General features: G+C 47.1%; 2 protein-coding genes across 12 annotated transcripts in view; one reads left to right on the top strand and one right to left on the bottom strand.

Moving 5' to 3' along the window:
- Positions 1–4,289: 4,289 nt before the first annotated feature.
- MED8 (mediator complex subunit 8) lies at positions 4,290–15,048 on the bottom strand. The gene is made up of 7 exons (XM_072868827.1): positions 14,960–15,048; positions 11,644–11,762; positions 10,456–10,600; positions 9,631–9,771; positions 9,126–9,207; positions 7,843–8,091; positions 4,290–4,770 (listed from the first exon to the last, which is right to left on the bottom strand). The coding sequence occupies exons 1-7, from the start codon at positions 14,963–14,965 to the stop codon at positions 4,706–4,708; spliced, it is 807 nt and encodes a 268-aa protein (XP_072724928.1). The 5' UTR covers positions 14,966–15,048; the 3' UTR covers positions 4,290–4,705.
- A 24-nt stretch (positions 15,049–15,072) lies between these two features.
- The window catches only part of SZT2 (SZT2 subunit of KICSTOR complex), a 63,898-nt gene continuing 54,182 nt past the window's right edge, over positions 15,073–24,788 (top strand). For all 11 annotated transcript variants that reach the window (XR_012043571.1, XM_072868818.1, XM_072868823.1 and 8 more), the window contains exons 1-9: positions 15,073–15,117; positions 15,369–15,494; positions 15,683–15,856; positions 16,220–16,390; positions 18,284–18,415; positions 20,502–20,661; positions 21,143–21,249; positions 21,441–21,651; positions 22,726–22,896. Coding sequence is in view for 10 of the 11 variants with exons in the window: in XM_072868818.1 (XP_072724919.1) it covers positions 15,088–15,117; positions 15,369–15,494; positions 15,683–15,856; positions 16,220–16,390; positions 18,284–18,415; positions 20,502–20,661; positions 21,143–21,249; positions 21,441–21,651; positions 22,726–22,896 (1,282 nt within the window). In the remaining variant the exon portion in view is untranslated. The remainder of the gene's footprint in view (positions 15,118–15,368; positions 15,495–15,682; positions 15,857–16,219; positions 16,391–18,283; positions 18,416–20,501; positions 20,662–21,142; positions 21,250–21,440; positions 21,652–22,725; positions 22,897–24,788) is intronic.

Genomic DNA, 24,788 nt, shown 5'->3' with positions numbered 1-24,788 from the left:
ACATTTTACTTCTAAGACAGATTAAGATTTATTGCACTCATTTGGAAGGAGGAGCTCCATGGGATTTTTCCAAAGCGGCTGTCTATTCATTTGTAGGCACCAGCTGCCATGTGGACGTGCTCTGGCTCTCCTGGGGCCACTGAGCTCATGGGGAGAGCCCAGGGGAAAGCAGAGAACCAACCTGGGGTTTCTGCTTCCACACTCGGCTGTTTTCCCTCCATTTGTGCCTTTGACTTTCAAGCAGCTTCCAAGCTTTTCAATGGCTGGTTCAGAGGCACATTTTGCTGCTGTTTCCATGTGTTTGTCTCTCCTCTGTGAGCTGCAGGTGAAGCTGCTTTGGGAGCGATGCACATGCAAAACTTGGCTTACTGCCTTTTGGCAGCACACACCCCATTATGTTGCTTCTTAGCATAAAAAAGTACTCAGGCTTCCTCAACCCAACCACCAGAAGACTTCTCCTTTGGTCCCAGATCTTTCTGTCAGAAAGGTCCCATCCTAGCAGGACGATGGAAACCAGCCCCCCAGCCCACGCTGAGACCCTACCTTCCTGCCTTAGCTGCGGTACGGAGAGTGGAGAACTGCAGAGGTTCCCCTCCCCCAGCTGTCCCCTTGATCTTTTCGGTCACGTCTCCCCTCACACCTTACATACTTCACCTCTACTGTAAAGGCTTAATGACACCCACTTAAAAGATCTGCAAGTTAAAAAAACACACAAAAGTGTTATGTTTTTCTTTTTTAAACAAAAGAAGACACCTGTGTGCACATCTCCGCTTGGAGAAAGGACAAGAGAACAAGCACGCGGCAGATGTTAGTCGTGCTGATCAGTGGATGCAGAGAGATACAGGGAAGTGGTGGCACCACGCCGAGCTTCATGGCTTCCAGAGGTGAGCTGGCCCACGGCAGCAGCAGGACAGGCTGCAGGCACCCACCCAGCACGGCTGGATGTGCAATACAGGCTGGGAACGGTGGGACTGCAGATAGCTGGGCAGGAAGGAAAGGCAATAAATATCTCGCTCCTGCATTTGGGAGGAAGCCAGATGAAGCATTCCTGTCACGAGGGTGAAATGCTTTCCATTCTAACAGTAACTCAGGAAGATGTTAAACAACAATTGCATAAGGCAAGTGTTAAAAACTCAGCAGTCCAGGTATCCTGCATCTCAAAATTAAAAAAAAAAAATCTGTTTTTAAAAATCTAAACAATTAATGCTGACATCCAGTAAGACAAGGAAGCCTGGAGAAGCTCCAGAGAACAAGCAAGCTCATTTTAAAAAAGTAAACAGCCTTATAAGGCCTTATAAACAGGTATGTCTATTTGACCGTCATCCCATGCAAAATAATGACCGAAAAATATGTGATTGTATCGATAAAGATTTAAGGCAGAGAAATATAAATACCAATCATCAGGGATTACAGACAATAAACCTGTCAAACTAACATGATAATTTTTCTGGCACTGTATACTCTTAAATATCGGAAAGCGAGCTGGCTGGTACGGCGGCAGGTGCGATCAAGGAACAAGAGCACCAGCGACCTGGCCAAGTGTGAGGCAGCAGAGGAGATGCTCCCCGGGGAATTGGCACTGAGGATGTGTTTCTAGCAGGGAGTGCTAAGTAGCGTAAAGCTGATGACCTGGAAGGAAGCAAAGTTATGACGGGTAAAGCATGCTGTCCTGGGAGCCGGGGGCATGTCAGCGGCCTGGAGCCCTTGGGATCCCTGGGGCAGTGGGGCCATGCAGCAAAAGGTGTCCATCCTCTGCACTAGAGCCTGACTAGTACCAAGGGGGGCTTGGGGGGCCAGAACAAACCAGTGTCCGTGCTCACCATCACAATCCGCACCTGAGCTGGGGCCCAGACAGCCTGGCAGTGCCCACCATGCCAGACCTGAGCCTCCTCCCTGCCGAAATTATCCTACTAGGAAGAGACGAGTTCAAAAGGGGATTGGACAAGGCAGGGAAAAAACCCTGAGGGCTCAGCGTGGCAGCACATCCCATGCTCACAGGGAGAGTGTGCTTCCCTGATTGCCTGCTTGGCCCCTGCCGCAGCAGGGCACAGGCTGAGCCTTTGCCCTGACCCGGCAGGGTTGTGCTTTTATTCTGACACAGTGCACTGGGAAAGGTGAATCCCTGTTGGACTTGCCCGCCATGGTGACAAGCAGTGGACCATGAATTTCCACCGTGACTTTATGGGTAAAAGGCCTGTTCCTGTTCCCTGTTTAAACATTCAAGCCCTGGCAGCGACTGCATAAGTGGTTAAAGTCACTCTGCATTTGAAATTCCCATTCCCACAATTAGAATAGCGTGTCCTAGTCCAGTGTCCCAAAGGACACAGATGCATAAGAAGATTTGGATGTGAGCCAAGAAGTGGAAAATGGAAAATACGCCTTAAAGCAAAAGGGACTTTAATAACTTCAGTTTATCATAAAAAAAGATCAGGAAAGCTTAATCATAATATCCGACTCCTCTCTAGGACTAACAACTCAGGGGCTCACTCCCTGGCTGAGAAGATCCAGCGACTTGAAGGGAATTAAAGAAATGCAGCCTCAATATAAGGTGCAATAAGAAAATTAACCTTTGGAACAACCTACCAGCCACTGTAGCAGAGACGTATCAGTTCAAGATCAACTGTTTTCCTAACAACAGTGCTCTAATTTACACAAGAACTAATTCAGGGCAGCCTGTGTCATGCAGGAAGCTACGCTGGCGAGCCTAGCTGGCCTCTCCGGCCCTATAATCTATGGAAAAAAACCCTGCCTGTATTTCCCTTCCTCCCGTCCAAGTGTGTGAAAGGTCTGGCCTGCCCCACTGGAGGCGTTTTTGGGAGAGCCAGGTTAGCGTGAGTAGCAGGCAGCCACGCTCTGCCTGTGTCCCAGGCTGCCCGGAATCACCCCGGCTAGCTGCTGGTCCTGGCGCTCCTGCGCCGAGAGATTTTAGCTTTATAAGGAAGCCAGTCTGGGGGGACGAAGTGAAGCAGCATCCTAGAGCTGAGGCTCCATGGATGACGAGTGCTAGGGATCTGACACACGTTCCTCTGACAGCTTTCTGCCTTCCTTTCCAGCCAAAGCAGGGACATGAGATAGAGCAGGGAGAAGCCGTCCCTGCAGTGCTCCAACTCCCCTGCCATCAGGCTCCAGGCATTGCACAAAACCCTCGCGCCAGAGCCAGCAGCATGCCTCTGCCTTCACACCAGCTCCCTACTGCAGTCAGTAGCTCCCAAGAATGCCAGGAGCTCCACGTTCATTAGGAGCAAAAGCAATCCCATCAGTCTGGCTGGGCTGGTGCCATTGCAGACACATTGCTGGGCTCATTCGTAGTGAGCAGCTTTGCTTACCATATAAGCTGCTTGTGCTTCCAGCCCAACTTTCTACTTCCCAGCACAGTGCTTTTCAAGGGCCTGCACATCAAAATGGGTTGATAACTGCCCTAGTCACAGCTTTGTAGAAAGTTTTGTTTTGGGAGAACGGCCCACAGCCTCCACAAGTAAGCTGGATCTGATTAGCTCAGAGGCAAGCAGTGCAGGAGCAGCTGCAGGCTGTATCTGCTGAGTGGAGATTTCCTCACCCATAAGATTGCTGACAGATGCTATTGAGTAAAATACAGCACTGGCTTTCACAAGGTAAAAGGGAAGTCCAGGCAAGAGCAGCAAGAGGCACAACGGCTGTCTTTAGCATAGTGCTGTATGTACTGACATGCTCTGCGGGCATGCACCCCCACCCTTTATTCTCAGAGGAATCTTTCATTAGGCAGATTATATGTTACAGCTCCAGGGCAAAAAGTAGAACAGGGATGGCTTCACAATGCCCAGTTCCAAAGAGAAATGGGCCAAACCACAGCCTGGCCAACTGAGAGGTGCCATGGTCCTGAGCAGATTGAAATACCTCTCTGAAGTGACAAATTAATCCTGAAGTAGCTAAGAAACTTTATAGGAAGCACAGAAACAGAGAACTATGGCAGTGAAATCAGATCCAGCTGGGATTTGCAGAAGCATCAGAATACAAAAGCTCTGTGCTTCTGTTCCTGAAATGCTGCCTTCTTGCTGTGGGCCTTGTAGTAGTCTTTCCCAGTACTTTGCTTTCTGGGGAATAGTTGTAATGGGCTTACAATGAACAAGATGTTTACTGCTTATGTTTGTATCCTGCTGACTCACTTTATAACAGCCCTTTACGCATAAGCCTGCAGCTCCAGCACTCAGCCTCCAACATTTTCTGTGTATTTTAGATTGGAGCTGCTCTGTAGCCTTAACCAAAGGGAAATGAGAGTCCTTATGACGAGAGGGATGGACACTAGTGTCTCATAGTGTGCATAACATGGTCTTTATTCAACAAGAGGGAGTAAAGAAAGAACATCCCGAGTCAACAAGCAGAAACAAGGAGCAGAGTGCTCTGTGCAGCTCTTCAGGTTCTCCATCAGGAAAGAGTAGTTGTCCTCCAGGCCAGACCTGAAGAAGATGGGATCAATACCAGAAGCAAAGTCCTCTGCTCAGACTGAACAGAGAAGTACTTGTGTCCAGGAGACATGGCCACTAGCAGCTCTGCACAAGCCACCCAGCACTAAATAAAACCCAGGGAAGGGCCTCATAACCCCTGTCTCCCTGGATATGGTGTGTGGATATCTGAGGGGACTTGGAAGGCCTAGAAGGAATCCAGGTGTGGTGGCTGCAGCAGGAATAATGCTGGTAACTGCAGTTCCCTGGGTCTGGTTCATCTCAGCTCATCTCTGATATGGATGCATTGAGGCAGATTTGATGTTTGTTTTTATGCCACTCGGCATTTTTCCTGGAGAGAGAAAAAAGAAAAAGCAGTGCAATATCGGCTGTATGAGAGGGCATTTGCTCAGGAGCATGCAAGACTCACAACAACCCTGTCTGGGCTCTTCCTGTTCCGCTCCAGGTACTGCATGAGGCTTACCTGCTACAGCATCTTCTAGCTTCTGACCTAAGACAATCAACCTCTTCTACAAATTGGCACCTTTCGCTTTTGAGAAATCTTCTTGACAATTCCTGTGTCCCCCTACTATCCCGTCAAATTCTATCCTTGTTCCATCTTAAACAAGCCTTTCTCTTTGTCAGGAGGCTCCTACAGGAGTATGGGTCTTGTTCAGTCTCACAGAAGTTGCTGGCAGCAGCACTCACAGAAGTACCCAGACTAATCTCCACTTCCATTTCAGATAGGCAAACACAAGAGCCTGTATCCCCTTCCATGTAGCATTATTTATAGTCAGGGTGTATATTTAAATTACTAAGCCTCTCTCAGACCTCTTCATTTCTCTTAACCACACCCACCTCTTGGGCATTATTACTCTTTGCCGATACCAATCACACATGGGAGTGTGTTCAAAGACATTGTACTAGCAGCTTACAATAAGTGTACAGTGCTAAGCAAAACTAAGATGATCAGAAAAATAAACAAAAAGACAGTGATTAAAGAGCAGCACGGAGGGATATTCAAAGAACACTCCTTCAGAAAGTGTGTTCAAATTAGAACAGAAAAAAGGACAACTTCCGACAATTGAAACTGTAGTGCAGCAGGACAAGAAAAGATTTGATGAGCAAATGGCTAAAAGAATAAAGATTATTAAACTTTCTCAAACATATCCAAAGCGAGTTATTGCCTGCAATGAATTGGCAGGCAATCTGATATCACTTTAGTGCTAACAATCAGTAGACAAATACTGTTAGACATTACTCCAAAAGAAAGAGTGAACAGGACTGTATGGTTCACCTACATCTGGAATATTGTGACTGGTTCTGGTGTTCCCAGTCTTGAAAACAAACAGAAGAGGTGCGGGTAAGAGTGACAAGGATGGCCCAAGATATATTATAATTTTCACACAAACCCATATTAAACAGAATAGGACTCATTAGCTGGGGAAAAAAAAAAGATGGACGAAGGGAGGAGGACATGACAGACTTCCAAAAAATGAAAACTAGTACGGAGAAAGTAACTGAGGAATGATTATTCGCCATTTCTCACAACACAGGTGAAAAGGAAACATGCAATAAAATTATCAGGCAAAAGATTTAAACATAAAAAGGATTTTTTTTTTTAAGCAAAACATGATAAAGCTGTGGGACATATTGCCATAGGTGTTGTAGAAATCAAAATCATAATTCAAAAAGGAACTGCAGAAATTGATGGTTGCTATACCCACTGGTCTCAAACCAAACTCTGGCTTAAAATCCCTAAACAACAACTGCTGTCAGGATATACTTTGTTCTTATATTCTTTCAGCCTTGGCTATGGGCACTATCAAAAGCAGGATAGTGGGACTGATGTTTGGCGAAACCCAGTATAGCTGCTCTTATCAAAAGGGAACTTCTTGGTAACACAGGCTGGACAAGTGCTCTTGTTACCACTGCACTCTGCTTGATGTACAGAAGTGACTGTCTTCCCATCCTGGAGACAGTGTTTGTGGGTATGCAGCCAGAAATCACAGGGGCCTTCTTTGTTTCCAAATCACAGTAGAAATTACTTTCTAACTCTTACATAAATACATAATTAACTTAGGATTAATATTGTTGCTCAAGTTCATTTCTGAACAACAGTCATTATACAGGCAAGAAAACATCAATTAGGGTGTCTAATATCCAAAATCTCAATTAACATGAACGTAAGAATGACAGTACAGGGTAGGCCTGTAGGTCCCCCAGGCCAAACCCATTCCTGACAGCAGAGGACATGTAAGGAGGAATACTAGAACAGGGCAAGCCTGCACTGATACCTCTGCAGAATACCCCCTCGGCTTCTAACATATTGTGGCTCAGGGACTTAGAGTCAGAGATAGTATCTTCAGGATTAGCTGTTGACTGATTTTTCATCCAGAAATTTACCTACTTACTTACTTTTCCATCTCACATAAACCTTATCTACCTATCACACATTTGACAATGTGCTCTACAGTGTAATTACTTCGTATTCAGAGAAGTATCTCCCTTTTGTTCTGAATCTACAAGCCGATATTTTCATTGGTGCACTCTGATTGATCCTTCAGTATCATGGGAAACAGTGAACAATCATTCCCCATTCACCTGCTGTATACAACTTGGGATTTTATAGGCTTCCATACTTTCTTCTCCCTACCACAAAGCTATCCCCAGTAGCAGAGAAGATATCAGAACTGCACATAATATTGCAGGTGTGGGTGCTCAATGGATTTATACAATGGCCTAATGATATCCTCTCTTTCTCTGTTCCTTTTCTAGTAATTCCTAACATTTGGTTTGCATTTTTGCCCCAACTGAACATCCAATTAATATCTTTACAGAACTATTATATCATGTATCTATTTCCCAAATACAAGTAACTAGGTTACAGTCCAGGTGCTGGACATGTAAAGTCAAATTGCTATGTCTATGTGTTTCACTTTAATACAAATGTAATCTGCTATTTATTATTAAGTGAAGTCACTTGGTATATGAAATCCTTCTGTGACTCTTTACAGACAGCTTTTGTTTTTTTCTTACCTTAAATAACTCATTATCATCAAACTTTTCCACTTTATTGCCTACCCACAAATTAAATTTGACAAAACCTCCAGCACAGCTCCCTGCAAAAGTATACTGTGATTTCCCTCCATATTGATTCCTATGTTCACTAAGTCTATTATTAAAGTGGTATTGCAGTGTGAGTTAAGAAGCTGAAGCTGGATGGCTGGGATCCATTTCAACCTCTGAGACAATTTTAAGCAGGTATTACTCCACCGTTACAACCTGACGCATGTTATTAAGGCCAGAACGGAACCTCTTACTTGGTTATATCTAAAAGGTGACTGGGGAGGAATCTCTACATTTGCATTTGTCTTTGTTGCTCTCTGCATTTCAATTGCTCTCAGATATGCAACGTATTTACCTGGCTGTCCTGCTTGTGCCATCTGCACTCCTGCCAGCATTGGCTGCTGCTGAGCTGGTGCACCTGACATTGGGACCTGCTGCATGCCTGAAGCACCTGCAATGATGGCACCAGCTCCTGGTTGGCCTGACTGGACAGATCCTCCAGAGCCAGGGGGTCTCCGGTTTGACAGTCCTTTCCCAAAGGCCACAGCTGCTACCAGCGCATTGGTATCTGCAGGGTTGAAAGTCTGCTTGTTCTGTCGTAAACCTGTAGGAAAATTAGTTATTTTGGAGCATTTTAGCAATCAAGTCTAAAAAGTAGCATAGCTGAATTTACTTTTCTGCTATTTTGGTGCATGTAATAGAGATCAGCTTCTAACAAGCTGTCCTACAAGAGTCTCAGCAGGGTCAAAGCAGCTGCAAAATCCAGGTACAATGGTGATCCAAGAGCTCCTCCACTGAGAGCAGGGCATACGCTGCTCAGGGAGGGAGGATAGAGGGAGCTGACTCCTCAATGCCCATGAGAATGTTCCCACTAAAGCCTCTTCCATGCTGAATCCTATGGCAGGTACCAAGCACTATGTTTTAGATAAACAATGGCAACATCCCCTTTTGGAGGCTCATGAGCAGCATGGTGTCTGCAGGTTTTTCTACCACACACCTACCCAGTTATACTATTAATCGTGGAAACAGAACCTGTGCTTGGGTCCTTGCTTACACTACGTGTGTGTCAAAGATGACAAAAAAAACCCCCACTACATTTGAGCATTGCGCATAGCACTCTCAGGAATAGTGAACAGCTGATGGCAGACACCAATAAAATAAGGATGTCCAGCATCAGAGTCAGAACCAGAAAAGGTTGACCATAAGTCTGAAGCAGCCATCAACTAGAGGACGTCACACAAAAGTCTGCCAACAAACTTGTGGGCTCATTCAGAACATAGCTAAGGGGTTTCCCATTCACTGCCACTGCATTTTCACAGCTTTTTTTAATTAATCCAAGTTGATTGGGATGTTTTCTTGGTAAATACTTACCACCTCCTCAAAGGGGAATATGTCAAAGGGTTGGAATGACCTTCCTGCCATGCATAGGTCACACAAACAGGACTCATCGCACCCACAGGACCCCTTTTCAAATTAGGGGGCTCCAGGACAGCCAATCTTGCATCTTCTGGAATGCTTTCGTCTACGCTGCTCATCTGCGTTTCTCATGCTTCAGGCTCTCTGATTTACCTGTTTTGCTACTACTCTCTCAAGCCTGCTGCTTGGACCCTGTGCCCCACTTCCACCTCAGTGACTTACCTCCACTTTCAGATTCACGCTCCTCCTTACTGATTTTCTCCAGCAGATTTGAGCACATTTTGTTCAGACTTTGGATCTGTTTCTGCAAAATGAAAACCATCAGAAACTGCCAGGATACCTCCAACTCAGTACAAGTCAGCAAGGTAAACAAACAAGCTTCCTCTTCCCAGGGTCTGTGTAACCAAACATAAGCATTTTCATAGCAGAGCCTAGAGAGCCCACTGCTAATGCATGCAGGAGGGCACTATGGGGATGGGATAGCCTTCGCCTTTCTCTGACTGGTCTGATGGCACCTCCTGTGAACAGCCAGTGGGCTGGATACCCTTGGTTTGTGAAACTGTGGAGGAAACCAAACCTCAGCTAGGGTCAGCTGGAGAAATCTCAAGACAGAAAAGGACACAGCAAAAAAGAAAACTGTCAGACAGAAGGGTGAAGGAAGCAGAGTTAAAGGGCATTCTGTGCCCTAGGACTAAGAGGCAGAAGTATCAAACTCTTCTTCACTTACCTGTGCCACATCAGGGCTAATTCGAGCTGCATCTGTGATCAGCTGCTTCTCCTGCTCCTCCACCTCAGGGTCAGGCTTAGTTCGAAGATGGTCAGGCACTACCTCATGGCTGAACACCGGCACACGCCCCTCTGTCTGCCGCTGCAATAGTTGGACAAGCCACACTCAGCGCCTCCTCCTCCAGCCCAGCACTCAGACAGCTCAAGACCAGAGCACAGGCCATGGTGCTGGAACAAGGCTAGTAGCATGCTGTGGGGAAACCTTGATCTGCGGAGACATTAGGAGGCTTCAACAATTTGTCTAGGAATTTGCACTGTGCCTGTTTAGTCAGAGCAACCCATGAGGGTCTGCAGTGCAATCCCACCAGCATGGCCATGATCAGTTTAAATGTTTTCTCACTCAAGCAGAGAATAAATGTTGCGAGCGCATGCCGGAGGTTCTGTAACGCACCCCATGTTGGTCAGATGACAAACAGTGCAAATCTAGATGCAGATGTCTGACAGAAACAGCACAGCTACGGCAGAGAAAACCAGGAGCTTGCAAGGAGACCTCCCAGTTACACAACAAGACACTATCTCTTTCAGCCCCAACATCATGAAAATAACATATTTATGAACAGGAACACCTCCTGTAAAGTGTATCCAGTGAAAGTGTTTGTAGATGAAAGCCCCCCAGCAAAGCAGCTCCCAGGCAGAACTACTCATTACCTTTTCTTTCTCTACACCTAGAGCTGAGGAATGCCAAGCACAAGGAATGGCAAGCTGGAGCAGATACACAAGCACTTTTTGACACTCCAGGGCCAACACTCAGAAGGAAGTTTCTTACCATGATCTCCTCATCGCGATCTGGAGACAGCACTAGGGGTATGATAACCTGGTTTCGCAATAGTGGGGTCTTCTCATGCTTTAGCACTTTATTCAAGGTGTTCAGCTGCCCTGAGAGCAATGCAAAGCTGTCCAGAACTGAAGGCCTGGGAAAGCAAATAAAGAGAACAGAATGCGGAAAGGGATGCCACACATAGCTTTTATCTCTTCTTCACTCAAATGACTGAGAAGTGAGGAAATAACACTATTAATCCCCAAATCAGTCTACTCCAGACTGTAAGCAGTAAAACCTAGGGCTGAATGTGCAGGTGTGGACAAATCCCAGTCCCTAGTGCAAATAGCTCAAATGCTCAGGGACATTACAAGCAGTATCACTGGAAGTGGCAGTTGTTTGGGATTTCAGTAACATACACAGAAGCAATGCTTTCCTTATCACTAACTCTCCCAATGCAATGCTAGAGCAAGGTCTGAGAAACAATTTAAATCCTAAGCAGTACAGCCAGGAGAGACAATATTTATAGCTCTAAGCAGTAATGAAGCAACATAACTGATAATCTTGTCAAGGAGGTCCCCTTCAGCTTGCTCTCTCTGTGGGATTCATCACCTCTCCTGCTTTCTGCTACATTAACTATAAATGCTAACTGCCTGTGAAGCTTTGCTGCAGTGGCAGACACTGTCTAAGATACTGTATAGTTTATTAAGCTGTAGCTATAACATCTTTATGCTCCATCAGGAAGAGAATGCCACCTTGCAAGTCTCTCAAACTGTCCCATAAAACATGCAGAACCAGCAAAACACAAGAGCTCAGTTTATACCAGAGCCAGAAAAAGCCAGAAAGGTCAAGAAATGCAGAAAGAACCATTGCTCATTTTACAGTGTATGTGGGTATCTAAGATATTTTGTCCGAGAAGCTTCCAGTCACTGCAGGTGCAAGTCTAGTTCTCATAAAACGTCTAGATTAAAAGGTGTTAGCATGACTCCATTACTATACAGCATGAAACCAATGGATTTCAGCTGGTTTTCTGGTGGAAGACATGTAGTGGTTCCTCCAGCAGAAATGTGAAAAGCAAATTTAAACCTACTGATGATAGGCTAATGGTTTTTAATTATACTTTGTGGTCTTTTGAGCCAAGTCTGGAACAGCTTCAGCAGTGATTGACAGTTCCCCCAGCTCTGTGAGACACCTTACCATGTGAGTCGGTCATACTCGTTCTCCAGCTTGTAGATAAAACTGACCAAGGAGTTCTTCAGGTCAGCCACCTGACTGATGAGTGCCTCCAGGGTCAGCTCCAGCTGCTTCTCCTCTCTCTAAAAAAAGGCAAGAAAGACAAGGTATGAGGACAAGGCTTAACACCTTCCCAAGGTGTTGTGGATCCCCACACATGCACCTATCGTCCAATCTCTCCTACAGAGAGCCTCCTTTTCAGGGGAAGCAAACAGAGACTCTGGAGATAAAAATCCTATGGTTTCACACTGACCCCTTCCCCTTGGGTCAGAACACTTAGGCAAGAGACTTGTGCCTGAGACAAACCCTTGGCTAGCTGTCCTCTTTAAGATCTAGATTAGTGTAGTGAAGACATTATCACTCACATCTGCTTTTTACCAGATCAGGCAAAGTCATCAAAGTTAGCTCATGCCACCTTTGTGAGCCATTTAAGCTAACCCAGCTCAAAGTAGATTAGCATTCCCTCAACCTTTTCTGACAGCACGTGTGGGCACAGTGATGTCTTCATCCAAAATGATGCCTTTTGCAAAATGAGTGTCAAGTCCATGGCCTAAAGACTGCACTTTCTGCCCTTCACCTCATTCTTTACTTTCTTTCTGCCCAAGTGCCACTTGCAGCTGCTAAACAAACTGGCAGCTCCTATTCTACTTGTGCCTTACCGGCTGCGGGAGGCCTGCCGTGACAGAGACCGCGCATACTGACACACGCACACACCACCTCCTGCCTTTTGCTCTGGATTACGTTGTTTAAATAACCTTTTCCACTGACATCCCAGGGTGAGGGAGGATGGTGACAGACAAAGTGTCAGGACAGGGGATCTGTTGCCAAAGACACCAAGGCATATTCTTGACTCTTGCAAAAACCCTCTAGAATCTTATCTATTCTAACTTATTCATACTACAGTATTGTGCAAAATATAATTAAAGTCCCAGCCCTAATGAACTGCTCATGAAAGTTGAGAACTGTACAATAATAATCCACGGGGAGGGTGGGACAAAGCAATCAAATAATAGAAAGGGAATGCTGATTGGAAAGCAGATAGAGTGACTCAGGCTGTTGGCATGCTTGCTATTGGGTTTGTTGTTGTTCTGTTTAAACACACTGGACCAGCGTGAGCTTCACTGGAGAGATTATCAGGTATCTTCCATGTTCACGAGAACACAAAATTATTCTATTTTATTTATAGTCTGACAAGACTATAAAGGCTTTCTTTTAGTAATCACTGATCAGACTTCACTTTACTTAACCACCTTAGAACAAAAGGCTGAGTCAACTTTGTTAAAATTTGATCCCCAGTCCATGGAGTGGGTTCATGGAGCAGACTGCTGGGTGTTCCCCCTCGAGATAAAAGCGCTCTCCTCCATCTTGTGATGGGACTAGTCAGTTCCTGTGCAATTAAGAAATGAGTCTACAACTGTTTGTGTGCACTGTATTTGTGCAAGAAGATTAACTAATGCCTGTATTACAAGTTGGGCTGGTAGCCAGAGTTTCATTGCAGGGGTGCCAGGCATATGCACCCATGACAATTCACCTGGCCCGTTGCCTGCGCTTATCCAAGAAGCCCTCAAGAGGATGAATGAAATCCTACTGCACACCCATTGCTCTTGCGGCAGCAGCATACTCCAAGCCTCCTTCTTTCGTAGGCTCTCTCCAAAGCCAGTAAGAGCTGGAAGCAGATGTAAGCGCTGCAAAGCATGCAAGCAGTAAGACCAACCGGTGTTTCCAAGGAATGCTGTGCCTCTTGCATGCATGTGCTATATTCAAGTGGTGCTTTAAGGAGTTTTTTAGCAAGACTAAATTGCCCTGAGGTAGTAAAGATAGGGCTTATGGGAGGGGTTGCTGAAGGACCTCCTGATATGGAACAACTGAGAGGTAAAGGTGAAATTCAGAGTAGGTAAACATAAAGCGATGCACGTGGAAGGGAAAAAAAAACCCCAGTCCTGACTTTCCATACACAATGACATTCTCTGAGCTGATAACATTATCACTCAGGAACAAGATCTTGGGATTATCTGAGGGTAACCCATGAAAACATCTGCCCAAGGCTCAAGAAGCAGTCAAGGAAGTAAAAGCGATAATAGGATTTATTAGGAAGGCAACGGAAAACTAAGCATCATTATGTCATTGTATAAAAGCATGCCTCATTTGCATCTCAAATATTATATGTCACTCTTGTGCCTCCAACTGAAAAGGGATATAGTAGGAATATGTACAAATAAAGGCAAAGGATGATCAAGAATATTAATTAGTTCCATAGACGCAGCAGTTAAAAACAGAAAAGAGACTGGTATGTGTGAGTGGCTGGTATGAGAGACTGGCTGAAACGAGGAGAGACAATATAACAAACCCTCTAGATGAAGAATTGCGGGACAACCCATTTTCACTTCGTTTCCCAGTAGGACAACGGGGAGACTTGCATGAAGCCAGCAGGTAGCAGTTTCAAACAAACCAAAGGAGGTGGATCTTTACAGGCTGTTAACCTGTCATTAACCTCTGCATTGGACATTATGGATACTAAAAATTCACAGCGCTTCAAAGAGTAACTAGATCCTTCTTCCATCAACGAAAATTAATTCAAGGCCCTTAAACACAAGGGATGTGCTAGAAATAGTTTATACAGAATGACACAGGTAGCTTATTTTGCTCTCACAACTTCTTTTGGGCATCGGCTTTTTGGCTAGTGGCCAAGCCAGGCTGCTGGGCAAGTGGACCTTTGGTCTGATGACTCTTACCAAGGGCTGCGGCAAGGGCTGAGAGGGAGCGCTGTGCTTGGGTATCCGTACTCACACGCACCCTACGGCCGTGCAGCACGGGGAGGCTGTTGCACAGGAAAGCATTGCAGCAGCTGCTCGAGGGCGAGCTCAGTCTCCCACCCAGGCTGCTTCAGCCCGGGTGGGTTTGACCCCTGGGGAGCAGACGGGCCGAGGACGGGCAGGAAGCACCGCCGCGGCCGGCGGGAGAATCGCCGCTCGGCGGCCGCAGCCCCCGCCAGGGCCGGCCCAAAGGCGGCAGCAGCGCTGGCCACCGCCTCAGGCCGAGCCGCGCGGAGCTCGGGGCGTCCGTGGCAGAAGGCACCGAAACGCGGGGCCCGGCCCCGCCACGGAGCAGCCCCGCAGGCCGCGCCGGCCTCCCGCCCGCGGCAAGGCCCCGGCAGCGGCCCGGGCGGGCCTGCGGCGCAGCGCCTCCCCGCCGCGCCCCCGAGCCGGCCCGCGCCCCGCTGCCCCCGGCCGGGCCGCAGCTGCGCTCAGCCCCGGCCCGGCCCGGCCCCGCCGCCCCTCACCTGCATGGCGGCACCGCCCAGTTGCCCCGGGAGAGCGGCGCTTCCGGGTCAGCCGCGCGCCGCGGGGGGCGGCGCCGGGCGGGCGCGAGGGCGGAGGTCAGAGGGCGCGGGGCGGGGCCGCGCCGGACATGGCGGCCGCCGAGAGGCCCGACTCGGAGGTGGGACCGGGTCGGGGCAGCCGGGGCCGGAGCCGAGCTGGGGAGGGGGGAATGGGGGAGCGGGGGCAGGAGCGAGGTGAGGGGTAGCCGCGGTGCGGGGGACAGGGCCGCGGTGGGGGAGCAGTAGGGCTGGCCTGGCCTGTGAGGGAAGGCGAGGGGTGCGGGGCCCAAGCAGCCTGGGGGTGAGCGGCAGGACGGGGTGCCGGGCGGGGTGCCCCGGGGTGACCTGGACCGCTGTGCTCCCGCCGCAGGTGGAGGAGGCAGGGCACGTCTTCCTCCTGATGAAAAAAGACTATCGCATCTCCCGCAACGTGCGCCTCGCCTGGGTCCTCAGCCGCCTCCATCAGGTCATCTGGGCTGTGCCCGAGCCGGAGCTGGTGAGTTGGTGCCCAGGGCCGGGCGGCGTCGCCACGGCCTGATGCGGCAGGCTGGCTCTGCGCCACTCATGAGCAGCTGCACCCCGCGGAAGATTTTTAACCCAGTTCCTTTCTCTGATTCTTCCTTTGGCTTGGCTTGGCTTGGCGGGCTTGGCGCTCTGTCGTGTACTGTTTACTTGTTCTTGTAGGTAAAGTCAGAAAATGAACTTGATGTTCTCAGCATCCTGCCTAACGGGTGGCAGCCAGACGAGCCCGTCCAGCCCAGGCCCTATCTCCTTGTGCCCTCCACGCGGGTCACCTTCCTGGCCCGCCAGTACCGATTTGTGATTGAACTTGATCTGAGCCCTTCCACGGGGATTGTGGTAAGTGCAGAAACTGCCTCTTTGGGGTGTTCTGTGTTAAAAGGCTCAACCCTTTTACATAGCAAATACATCTTCTATTTGCTGAGATGGCTTATTCCTCTCTGTGTTAGTCTTAACTTTTGCAGAAGTCTTGCTGTTCCTAGGAGGGAGGCATGCCGTGCTCCTAGCTAGGCAGCTTAATGGCAGATCCTGTTTCTCTGCTGAATGTTCAATGACGGACTTTTGTTTACGGGGAGCTGTCATTTTAATCCAGCTGCCATTGCAGAAGGATGTTTGCTGTTGGCTCTGCATGGTGGGGCAAGTAGCAGTGAGATTAAAAGTCCTAGAAGATGAAAAAGCTGTTCCCTTTCTCTGTTTCTGTAGGATGACTCAACAGGGGAGATAATTTTTGATGAAGTGTTTCATGCCCTTTCCCGATGCTTGGTTGGATTGTTAAGACCCTTTCGTATCCCTGGTTCAGACATTATCTACCAGCCAGAGATCTTTGTCACCATCCAGGCGTATTCCTCCATCATTGGCCTGCAGTCCCATCAGGTAAAGTTCAGCCTCTCCCTTGGCACGGCTTGGCGCATGGGCAGCTCACTGTATGGGCTTCCTGTGAACACAGAGGAAAGCGGGGGCATGTGGTAGCTGGGCTCTGCTATCTGTGATGCTGCAGGCTTGTCTCATTAAAATGTGCAGCCTGGTGCCATGGGGAAGTATATGTGAGCAACTTCTCCTTTCTGGGCAGGAAGTGGAGGTTTCTCCTGGGGGAGCGGGGCCTAGCAGAGAATGCCACCCACAGGCACGGTCTCAGAGTTGGGCCACAGGGAATATTTCCCTCATGTCAAATGTTTTCTGCTTGTTGTTGGTTTGTTGTTGTTTTTTTTTTTAATTTCTGTTGACTAATTCTTTTTGGCCTGTTATAATTAGCTTGAAGCATTCAAGAAGAGCTGGTGTGCCCAAAAGCTCGTCTGCCTGCTCCAACTGTGTATAGCTGTGGTTTATTCAAGGATAATTGCTTCTTCCTACAAACCTTGCGCTCTCTTTGCACTGGTATGAATATGTTTCTCCTTGCTGGAGAGAGCAGCTGGCCCCAGTATTGAGATTATCAGTGAGATTTTTACTTGAGCCAGGGCAGGTCTGTTTAATAATTGAAGTCTGGTTTATGGTGCCAGGATGGTTTTTGAAGTTTATCCTTGATCCCTTCTACCTCACAGTATTTTCACATTATTTTTATGTTTCTGATGGTGTATTTCATCCCTTTGCTAATACCAGGGAAAGTAGGTGGTAACAGGAGGAGCCTGTTAGTCTACGCTTGTTGCCTCCCTCTCTCCCCCCAGCCCACCTCTGCCCAAGCCTTCTGCGAGGCTGTAGCCTTTAATGGTCTGTATAGTGCTTGAAGAGCGTGGCCCTTGCATTGATCTGTTCTTAGGTCCTAGCAAAGTAAGCGTAGCAGGAATTTCTCCATTTGCCAATGATGTTTTGTGTGTCATCTTGTCCAGCTACCCTTCAGACACCATCATGCTTCGCCTCAGTATCTCCCCTATTTACACTAAATTGAGCACTCTGAAGTTGCTACATTTTTCTTCTTTGGATCTCTCTAAAGACCTGTTTATTGTATGAGGCCAGGAACTGTAATAGCTGGGTACAGCTGAATAAGCTTTGTATTCCTTTTATGGAGGAAAAGGCATATATGTGTATCACTCATCCAGGAAAGCCTGTCTATATTGTAATCGTTTACTTTTCCTATGTCACTATGAGGTCTTGCCCATCTGAGGCTGAGGGAATGTGGATAACATGCAGTGTCCCACCCATCTGTTGAGTTCTTTGTCTACACGTTGTATCTTCTTTGCCTCCTGGTTGTGGACAGAGATTGCCTGTACGATGGTGGTGTCTGTAAACACAAGTGTCCTGCCTGTCAGCTTGGGAGTTTCTGTGGTGGCAGGCTTACTCTGTCACGTCACTCAGCCTCTTTTGTAATGTCCAGTCTAATTTTTGCTTTTCTTTATTTCAATTTGCTGTTCCTTTATCCATCCAATTACTGGAAGATAATTGGATCAGTCCAATTATAGGTGAGTTAGATTAGAACAAACAGGCCTTCCTTAGAAACATCAGACCAGAGTTAATGGCTTCTAAGAAGGATCCCACATCGCTTTCTCCTGACAACTGCTTATCCTGGAAGAAGGCAAATAAAGTAGAAATTTCTTGCCCAGTCCCAAAGAGTGATGTGAGCATCTGCTGCGGAGTGCACTGCAGATGCCAGGAGACACCGCTGCTCACAGGCAGTTGGCCCTGAGCAGGAATAGTGAGAAGAGGCCTGTGCTGTACCTGTACTTTGTCAGGGACGTGAACTTCACCATGCAGAACTGTGTTCCTGTGTACCATTTTAGGGGCTGGTACTATAAAACCTTAACTTGATGACTGACATCTGTGTCCTTGGGCTAGGTACTATTCCAGGGCTGTCAGCTGGATGAGACGAAGCGAGAGGCCTTTCTGCACCAAGTTTACACACAGCTATGTGCCTTTGAGAACAAAGTGGCAGAGATGCTCCAGCAACAGTATGAACCCAAACCACAGGTAAGGAGGGGAGAGGTGGTTGGGGTCTCTTGGCTCCTTGGAGATTTGCACTCGGAGGCCCCTCTGGGGTGGGGTGGCAAGAGGAACAGCGGCATAGGTCTGGAGAAGGAACAGCTAAGGAGTTTGTAACATAACTTTGTGGGATCCAGTAATGAGACATGAACACTGAGGAAAGCAGAACCAGTAAGTGTTTAGAAGGACTGATGAGAATGTTTATCTTCCCCAAAATTATTGTGCAGTAAAGCAGCCTGACTTCTTGTACATCATGGGACAAACTATAGGACGTGCTTTCTCTCTGAAGAAGGTGGTGGGAGAGGTGATTATGCCCGTATCCTTAATCTATAAATAGCTGTGAATATGGCCTTGGCCCTGGTTACATTTCTTGAATGAAAATACTTCCTTGTTACCACAAAAACTGACCATGAAACTGAATAAACAGCTGGTGCAGTTTCTAATACTCCTTGAAATCTGTGGCAGAGGCTGTTTAGTAGCCACGGATAGAGGTATCAGCAATTAAGGATAGCACTGTAAAATACAGTTTAGGATGAAATTAAAAGTGAGACCCTGTAGGGATTCAGAATGTCTATGGATTTCTCATCAAGATCATCCCTCCTGATCTTGGAAATTAAGAATCTGAAGGTTATATTATGATACTGCCATGTTCATGTGTCAGTCACAATTGTATCTATGGGCACCCTTCTTGCAGTCAAAGGCATTATTGGCCTGGCTGAGGTTATTTAGTCTTTATTTAGCATTAGTTATTAGAGTTTGGGAAAAAAGAAAAAAAAGTCTCAAAATCAGATAAGCAAGAGGCTTCTGGTGATCTATTGCAGTTGCATATCTGAAGTGTTTCAAATCTCATATTCTAGCTGAAATTTATATCTTTGAATGCTAAGGCTGTTAGTCCTGAAACAGAAAGAAGATTGCAGGAAGTAAATACCTTTACCAGTGTGTCCAGCTGGTGTTTTTGCAGTGCTTTGTATGCATTCCTGCTTGCTGCAATATTTCTCTCATGGTAAACTACCCTGTAACTTCTTCCATGCAAATGGGGGAAAGAGACGCGCTTGCAGGCCAGAGGGACTGGCGAGTCCTGCCACAGGCTGTGGGGTGGAGGTGGGAGGCCCCAGGGGAAGGGCAGGGACTGAAACTTTTTTTACTTTTGAAGTTGCATTAGTTGTATCATTGTCAACAAGTGTCTGAATTTAAGGCATCTGGCAAATTAAAGTGATGGATAGTCAGGTTTTTTGCTCACAGCCACAGACCGCTCCCATTTGTGCAGAACAAAAGTTCAGTTAGTTCTAATTTTCTTTTCCCAGCTCCAATCATCTGTAGCTTTGCAGGGAGGTCTCGCCCTTTCTCTATATTAGCAGTAAAAATGAAGCAATAGTTTATTACAGGGTTGAACTGCCAGAGCCTTCTGGAGATGAGGGGACTATGAACACAGTAGGTTCCTCACCAGTGTAATTATACAAATTTCAGGCTTTGCCTGGGGGATATTTTTCATAGAAGATGCAGGAGAAGCCTACCAGCATTTGCTTATATCAGCACTGCATAACGAGTGCTGTTTGAACAGAGTTAAATGTATAGGCACTAGACTTTGTCCTTACAAGGCAGCTTACCCCCTCTGCTGCAGTGCTTCATAAGTGAGACATAGCTGTCTCTGCCTCTCCAGTGTTTCTGGGCTTTACTTGAGTAGATGCTGAATAGCTGCAGCTTCTACTAAATGACAAAGAAAAAAGAAGTATTCACCATCTCTTTAACTGGGAACTGCTTTGCTCTGCAGGGGAGCTTTAGTGACCCCAAAGTGTCTCATCTTTCCCCTTCTGTGAGAAATCAGCTTATAATAAAGCTCTGGGCATGTTGTCCTTTTCCTCCACCCCCACGCAGCCTTGCCCAGCTGTTCTAAGAGGTCCAAGTGACCAGGACTTTGAGAGCACCTGGAAATTAAACCTAGAAGTGGAGTCTGTTGAACTGCTCCAGGGCTGTGGTACCATGGGGCTGCTAGACCGAAGGCTATTCGGGAGAGTGAGAACTAGAGCTAGGCTGAAGCCCCATGGGGCCTTGTGGGGTTTTTTTACTTTTCCAGGTGGATTTGTCACCCCTGAGCCAAGAGAGCCCTGGTGACGTGCAGGAGTCATCTGTGAGGAAGCCCAGCGTGTCCGTTGTCACTGCTGACGTTGGCCTCGTCAGCATGGTCCGGCAGGGGATCCTAGCGCTGCAGCTGCTGCCCTCCAACTCCAGTGCAGGTTGGCTTAATCCTCTGGGTTAAGGTTTGCCCAGTTGTTTGCGAAGGGTTGTATTCCTCCTGCCTTAGGCTGAGATTAATTTTATAAGGGCTGGTGCATGGACCCTTCTGTTAGTGATGAAATTTCAACAGCAGCTTTTGCTCTGCACTCTGTGGGCAAATTGTGGTGGTGGGAATGGGGAAAACAACACTGCCACGTGCTGTGTGTCAGCGTTAGGGAGTTTGTAAGGAAGCACAGCTGTGACTGTTGCTCGGGGCAACCCAAGGTGTGCAGAGCTGTGCCCTGCCTGAGTTTGTGCCCTGCCCTTTGCTGTACCTAGTCGGGAAGTTTGCCAGCTCCAGAACACTTTGAAAGCTCTAAACCAACTTCAGGATTTTCCTTTCTACTTTTGCCCTGCCTAAATTTTCTCTCTGATGGATATACTAGGAGAGCAGTAGCTGGTTGAGATCGAAGATGCACTAAGATACTGCCTTGTTTACAGGTATAATAATAATTACGGATGGTGTGACTAGCGTCCCTGATGTGGCTGTGTGCGAGACTTTACTCAACCAGCTCCGCAGTGGCACAGTGGCCTGCTCCTTTGTACAGGTATGTCTGCCGCTATCAGGGAGTGTAGGGGCTGCTGCCTGCCAGAGGGAGGAAGGTGGGTTGCTGTTGGTGGCATTCACCTCCAGAGGGGAAGAGAGGACTTCTCTGCCTGTTTGAGGCCTTTACCGGTCCTCTGCCTTGTCCTCAGTACTGCTGTACTCTCTCAGGTATCTTCTTTATCCATCCCATAGGTGGGCGGTGTCTACTCGTACGATTGCAGCTTTGGCCATGTTCCCAATGTGGAACTGATGAAATTCATCGCCATGGCCACTTTTGGTGCTTACCTCTCCACGTGCCCTGAGCTGGATCCCCTGAGCCTGGATCTGAATGTGTATCACAAGGCATTTCTGCTATACTCCTTTCTGCGTACTGGGGAGTCCCTGAATCCAGAATACTACTGTGGTGAGGAATGTGCATGTCTTCCTTCCAGCAGATGGATGTCTTACAGCACCTCTTTGGGGTGACTCCCCTGGGCTTAGTTACGCTGATATCTCCCTTGTCCCCTCTGGGCCATGCCTCCTCTAGGCTCTGGGCACTATTGAGCCATGCAGCCCTATCTATGACTCCCCTCCTGGTTCCAGGAATTGGGTGGATCGGGGGAAACTTATGTTCCATTTTGCACTGTTCCCCTTTCTGTGGACTTCACTCGGCAAACTGCAGTTAGGCCTGCTGCATTGGAACTTGGAGGGGGTGAGAAGCTCTCGTCCGACCTTTCCTGCACACTGGCTGGCTCACAGATGGGGACGTTCTGGAGAGCTTGTCCTAATCAGCCTTGCAGATGGCAGTTTGGATTGAAAAACTTAGACCCCTGAGAACTGTCCCACATGCCTCTCTTGGTGGTTCTTATGTTGTGAATGTTAGTGACTGAGAGTATGCCAGGAGAGATTAGTTACCCGTAAAACATGGAAAGACCCTTTCATGCCCTGGCGATATACTGGTGTCATCTGCGCTTTCTGTAACTTGGCAGCAGAAGCTGCATGCAGTGACAAGTTTGAAGAGAGCTGGCCTGGGACTTGGAAATGTTGAATCTAAAAAGATCAGATGTTAGTGGCTTAAACTCAAGGCTTCCACATCCTGATACCTTTCAGAAAGCACTGGGAATTCAAGGTTTTCCAGGGAAAGGGGTAAAGCCCAAAAGCTTGCTGTGTGACTGTTGCAACAGCTGTGTGGTTTCTGCCTGTTTAGGCTAAATGTGTAACTCCAACGTGTGCCTTGTCACAAAGGCTGTCCCAGACGAAGCAGGGCCTGGCACCCCACCCTGCCCCTCTCCCAGGCCTCATGGCCACACTAGTAGACCTTTTTGCTGCGTTGCAGAATCAGGAGTGGGTGGGTGTAAGTGGTGCCTGAAGGACATACTGTTCTTCAGGCCAGTGAGTGTTGCTGGCAGCTTTTGTAAAACACTTTGAGAGGGCTGTTGCTATAGGATGAGGAGCAGCGGAATTGCTCCCTCACAAACCCCATCTTTGCCATTTGCAGTATCCCAGCACAGACTGTTCAATGAGCACCTGGTGTCTGCAAGCAGCAACCCTGCTCTGGCGATGAGGAGGAAGAAGCACACTGAGAAGGAGGTGCATGCTGACCTCGTGAGCATTGTCTCAGTCCGGCTGCGCGAGGGCTACAGCATCCGTGAGGTCAACATCACGAAAGGTGACTGTGCTGTGTGGGGAGCTGGAGGCTTGGATAGGACTCTGTTCTCAACTGTTTAGAGGAAAGTGCAGGGTCTACCATCTCAGCAGAGTGGCTGATATTGTGTTATATAAACTTAGACTCCAAGTTTGTTTTTGTGAATAATTGCCTGACGCAGGACGGTCCAGTATTGTGCACTTGCCAGGCTCATCCTCTGTGGCTATAAGTGCCTGGGGAGGGACAGACAGACTGTGACCCTCTGTATCTTGAAAATGAGTCCCCACGACTGCAGGGAAACTAGGGACAGAACTTGGGGTTTTGTAGTTTTCTGGGATTTCCTCTATATTTCTCCTTTTTTTCATCCCTTTCTAGTCCTTTGCTAGATGCGCTCCAAAATACTAACACAAAGTTGAGCCCTTTGGTACAACAGATTTTATGCCTCTAAACTGCAGTCTTCCAAAGGAAGAAATTGGGGGAAACAAGGATATTGTTAGGTGAAAATGCCAGATCAGTCAGGACCATGACCAATACTAGAAGAACATAAAACTATCTAGTGGTCCTGTTCTCTCATCTGACTTGCTAGAGATTATGGCACCTGGAGTGTAAGAACTAGCTGCTGACTAGGGTCTTTGAGGTGTTTAAGTATCCCAAGGAGTGCCAGTAGACCCTACCTAACTTTCCATCTCCAGCTGTGGCTAGTGGTAGGGCTTTAACTGAAGGGAAAAAATCCAAATGCAAATTATGAATTGCAAGCAAGAGAAGAAATTATTCTTGACTGTCACAGTGACTGACAGAAAGCCTGGAGAATGGGATCCTTAAAACACAGCGTAAATGTGTACAACACATGTTGATCCAATTTTCACTATTCATTTTGGGATATTAGTACACAGAATATGTTTTATATCAGAAAATTGAAGTCTGTGATATAACTCCAAAATCATTCCAAACTTGCTACATGATGTTTTCCATGAATTTACTGTGGTCTGCCTTAAAACCGTATAAATATCTTATGCCACTGCTCTGCTTGGAAGATTGTCCCAGAGCTTCATTGCTCTTTCTCTAGCTTCCTTTCTAAACTCACTCAGACCAAATTAGACCTGTGTGAATTTATTATCCTTAATTAAGTTTATCCTCCTTCTCTGGCATTGCACAAACGTATTTAAGAGCAATGCCTTTCTCCTTATAAACCTTCCTTTTGGCAGGTTAAGCCACCCAGTGTTTCAGCCTCCTTTTGTAAGGGCAGGCTTTCTGTTCTGTTTATTCATATTAATAGCATTGGTTTTCCTCCCCCCCCTCAGTTGTTCGCTTTTCACAGTTTGGTCTCATATTTCTTGAAACAGTTGATAAGAGTGTTGTAAATGTGGTTTTATCTGTGCTTTGTTCAGTAATGCTAATACTTCCCTGCTTCTGAAGTAAAATACCAAATCTGATAGACCAGGAATCACATGAGCTTTCTCCATGATTGCATTGCATTGTTAGCACAGAAATCCCTGTGTCTTTCACGCACCTTTGCTTCCAGCTGATGAGTCCTTAGGGCTGTTTTATTGGTTTTTGTTTGTTTGTTTAGTAGTCCCTAAATGTGCTATTCTTCACGTAATAGTACTCTTAAGTTCATCTCAGCTCACTATTCCGATGTGATGACTGGGAATTGCAGTTCTTTTCACTTGATACTTCTTAGAAACTGAATGGATCTAAACCAGATTTTTTGGGAAGGTTGCTAACAATCATATTAGGTGGGTTAATTTCTAAAGTTGGTCTTCCAGGAATATCCCTAATTTCTTGTTTCAGGAGTTTTCTATTAAAAGTAAGAATCTGCTAAGGTTTCCCATTGAGACAGCTCTTCTAGTAATGTCTGCAGATTGCTTTCACTAATCTCCTGTAGGTGTGGCATGAGGTACTTCCCTTAAATCCAG

Source organism: Ciconia boyciana, chromosome 7, assembly GCF_034638445.1.
Source record: "Ciconia boyciana chromosome 7, ASM3463844v1, whole genome shotgun sequence".
NCBI lineage: Eukaryota > Metazoa > Chordata > Aves > Ciconiiformes > Ciconiidae > Ciconia > Ciconia boyciana.
Note: the sequence above shows the minus strand (reverse complement) of the source record. Positions and strands in the feature narration are given on the sequence as shown.

Bases quoted from the DNA above. Each gene is read 5' to 3' on its own strand.
- MED8 (XM_072868827.1), bottom strand. The intron at 9,772-10,455 runs GTAAGAAACTTC...CAACTATTGCAG, and splicing joins ATCGCGATGAGGAGATCATG to CGGCAGACAGAGGGGCGTGT. The intron at 4,771-7,842 runs GTAAATACGTTG...TTCTCTCTCCAG, and splicing joins GGCACAAGCAGGACAGCCAG to GAAAAATGCCGAGTGGCATA.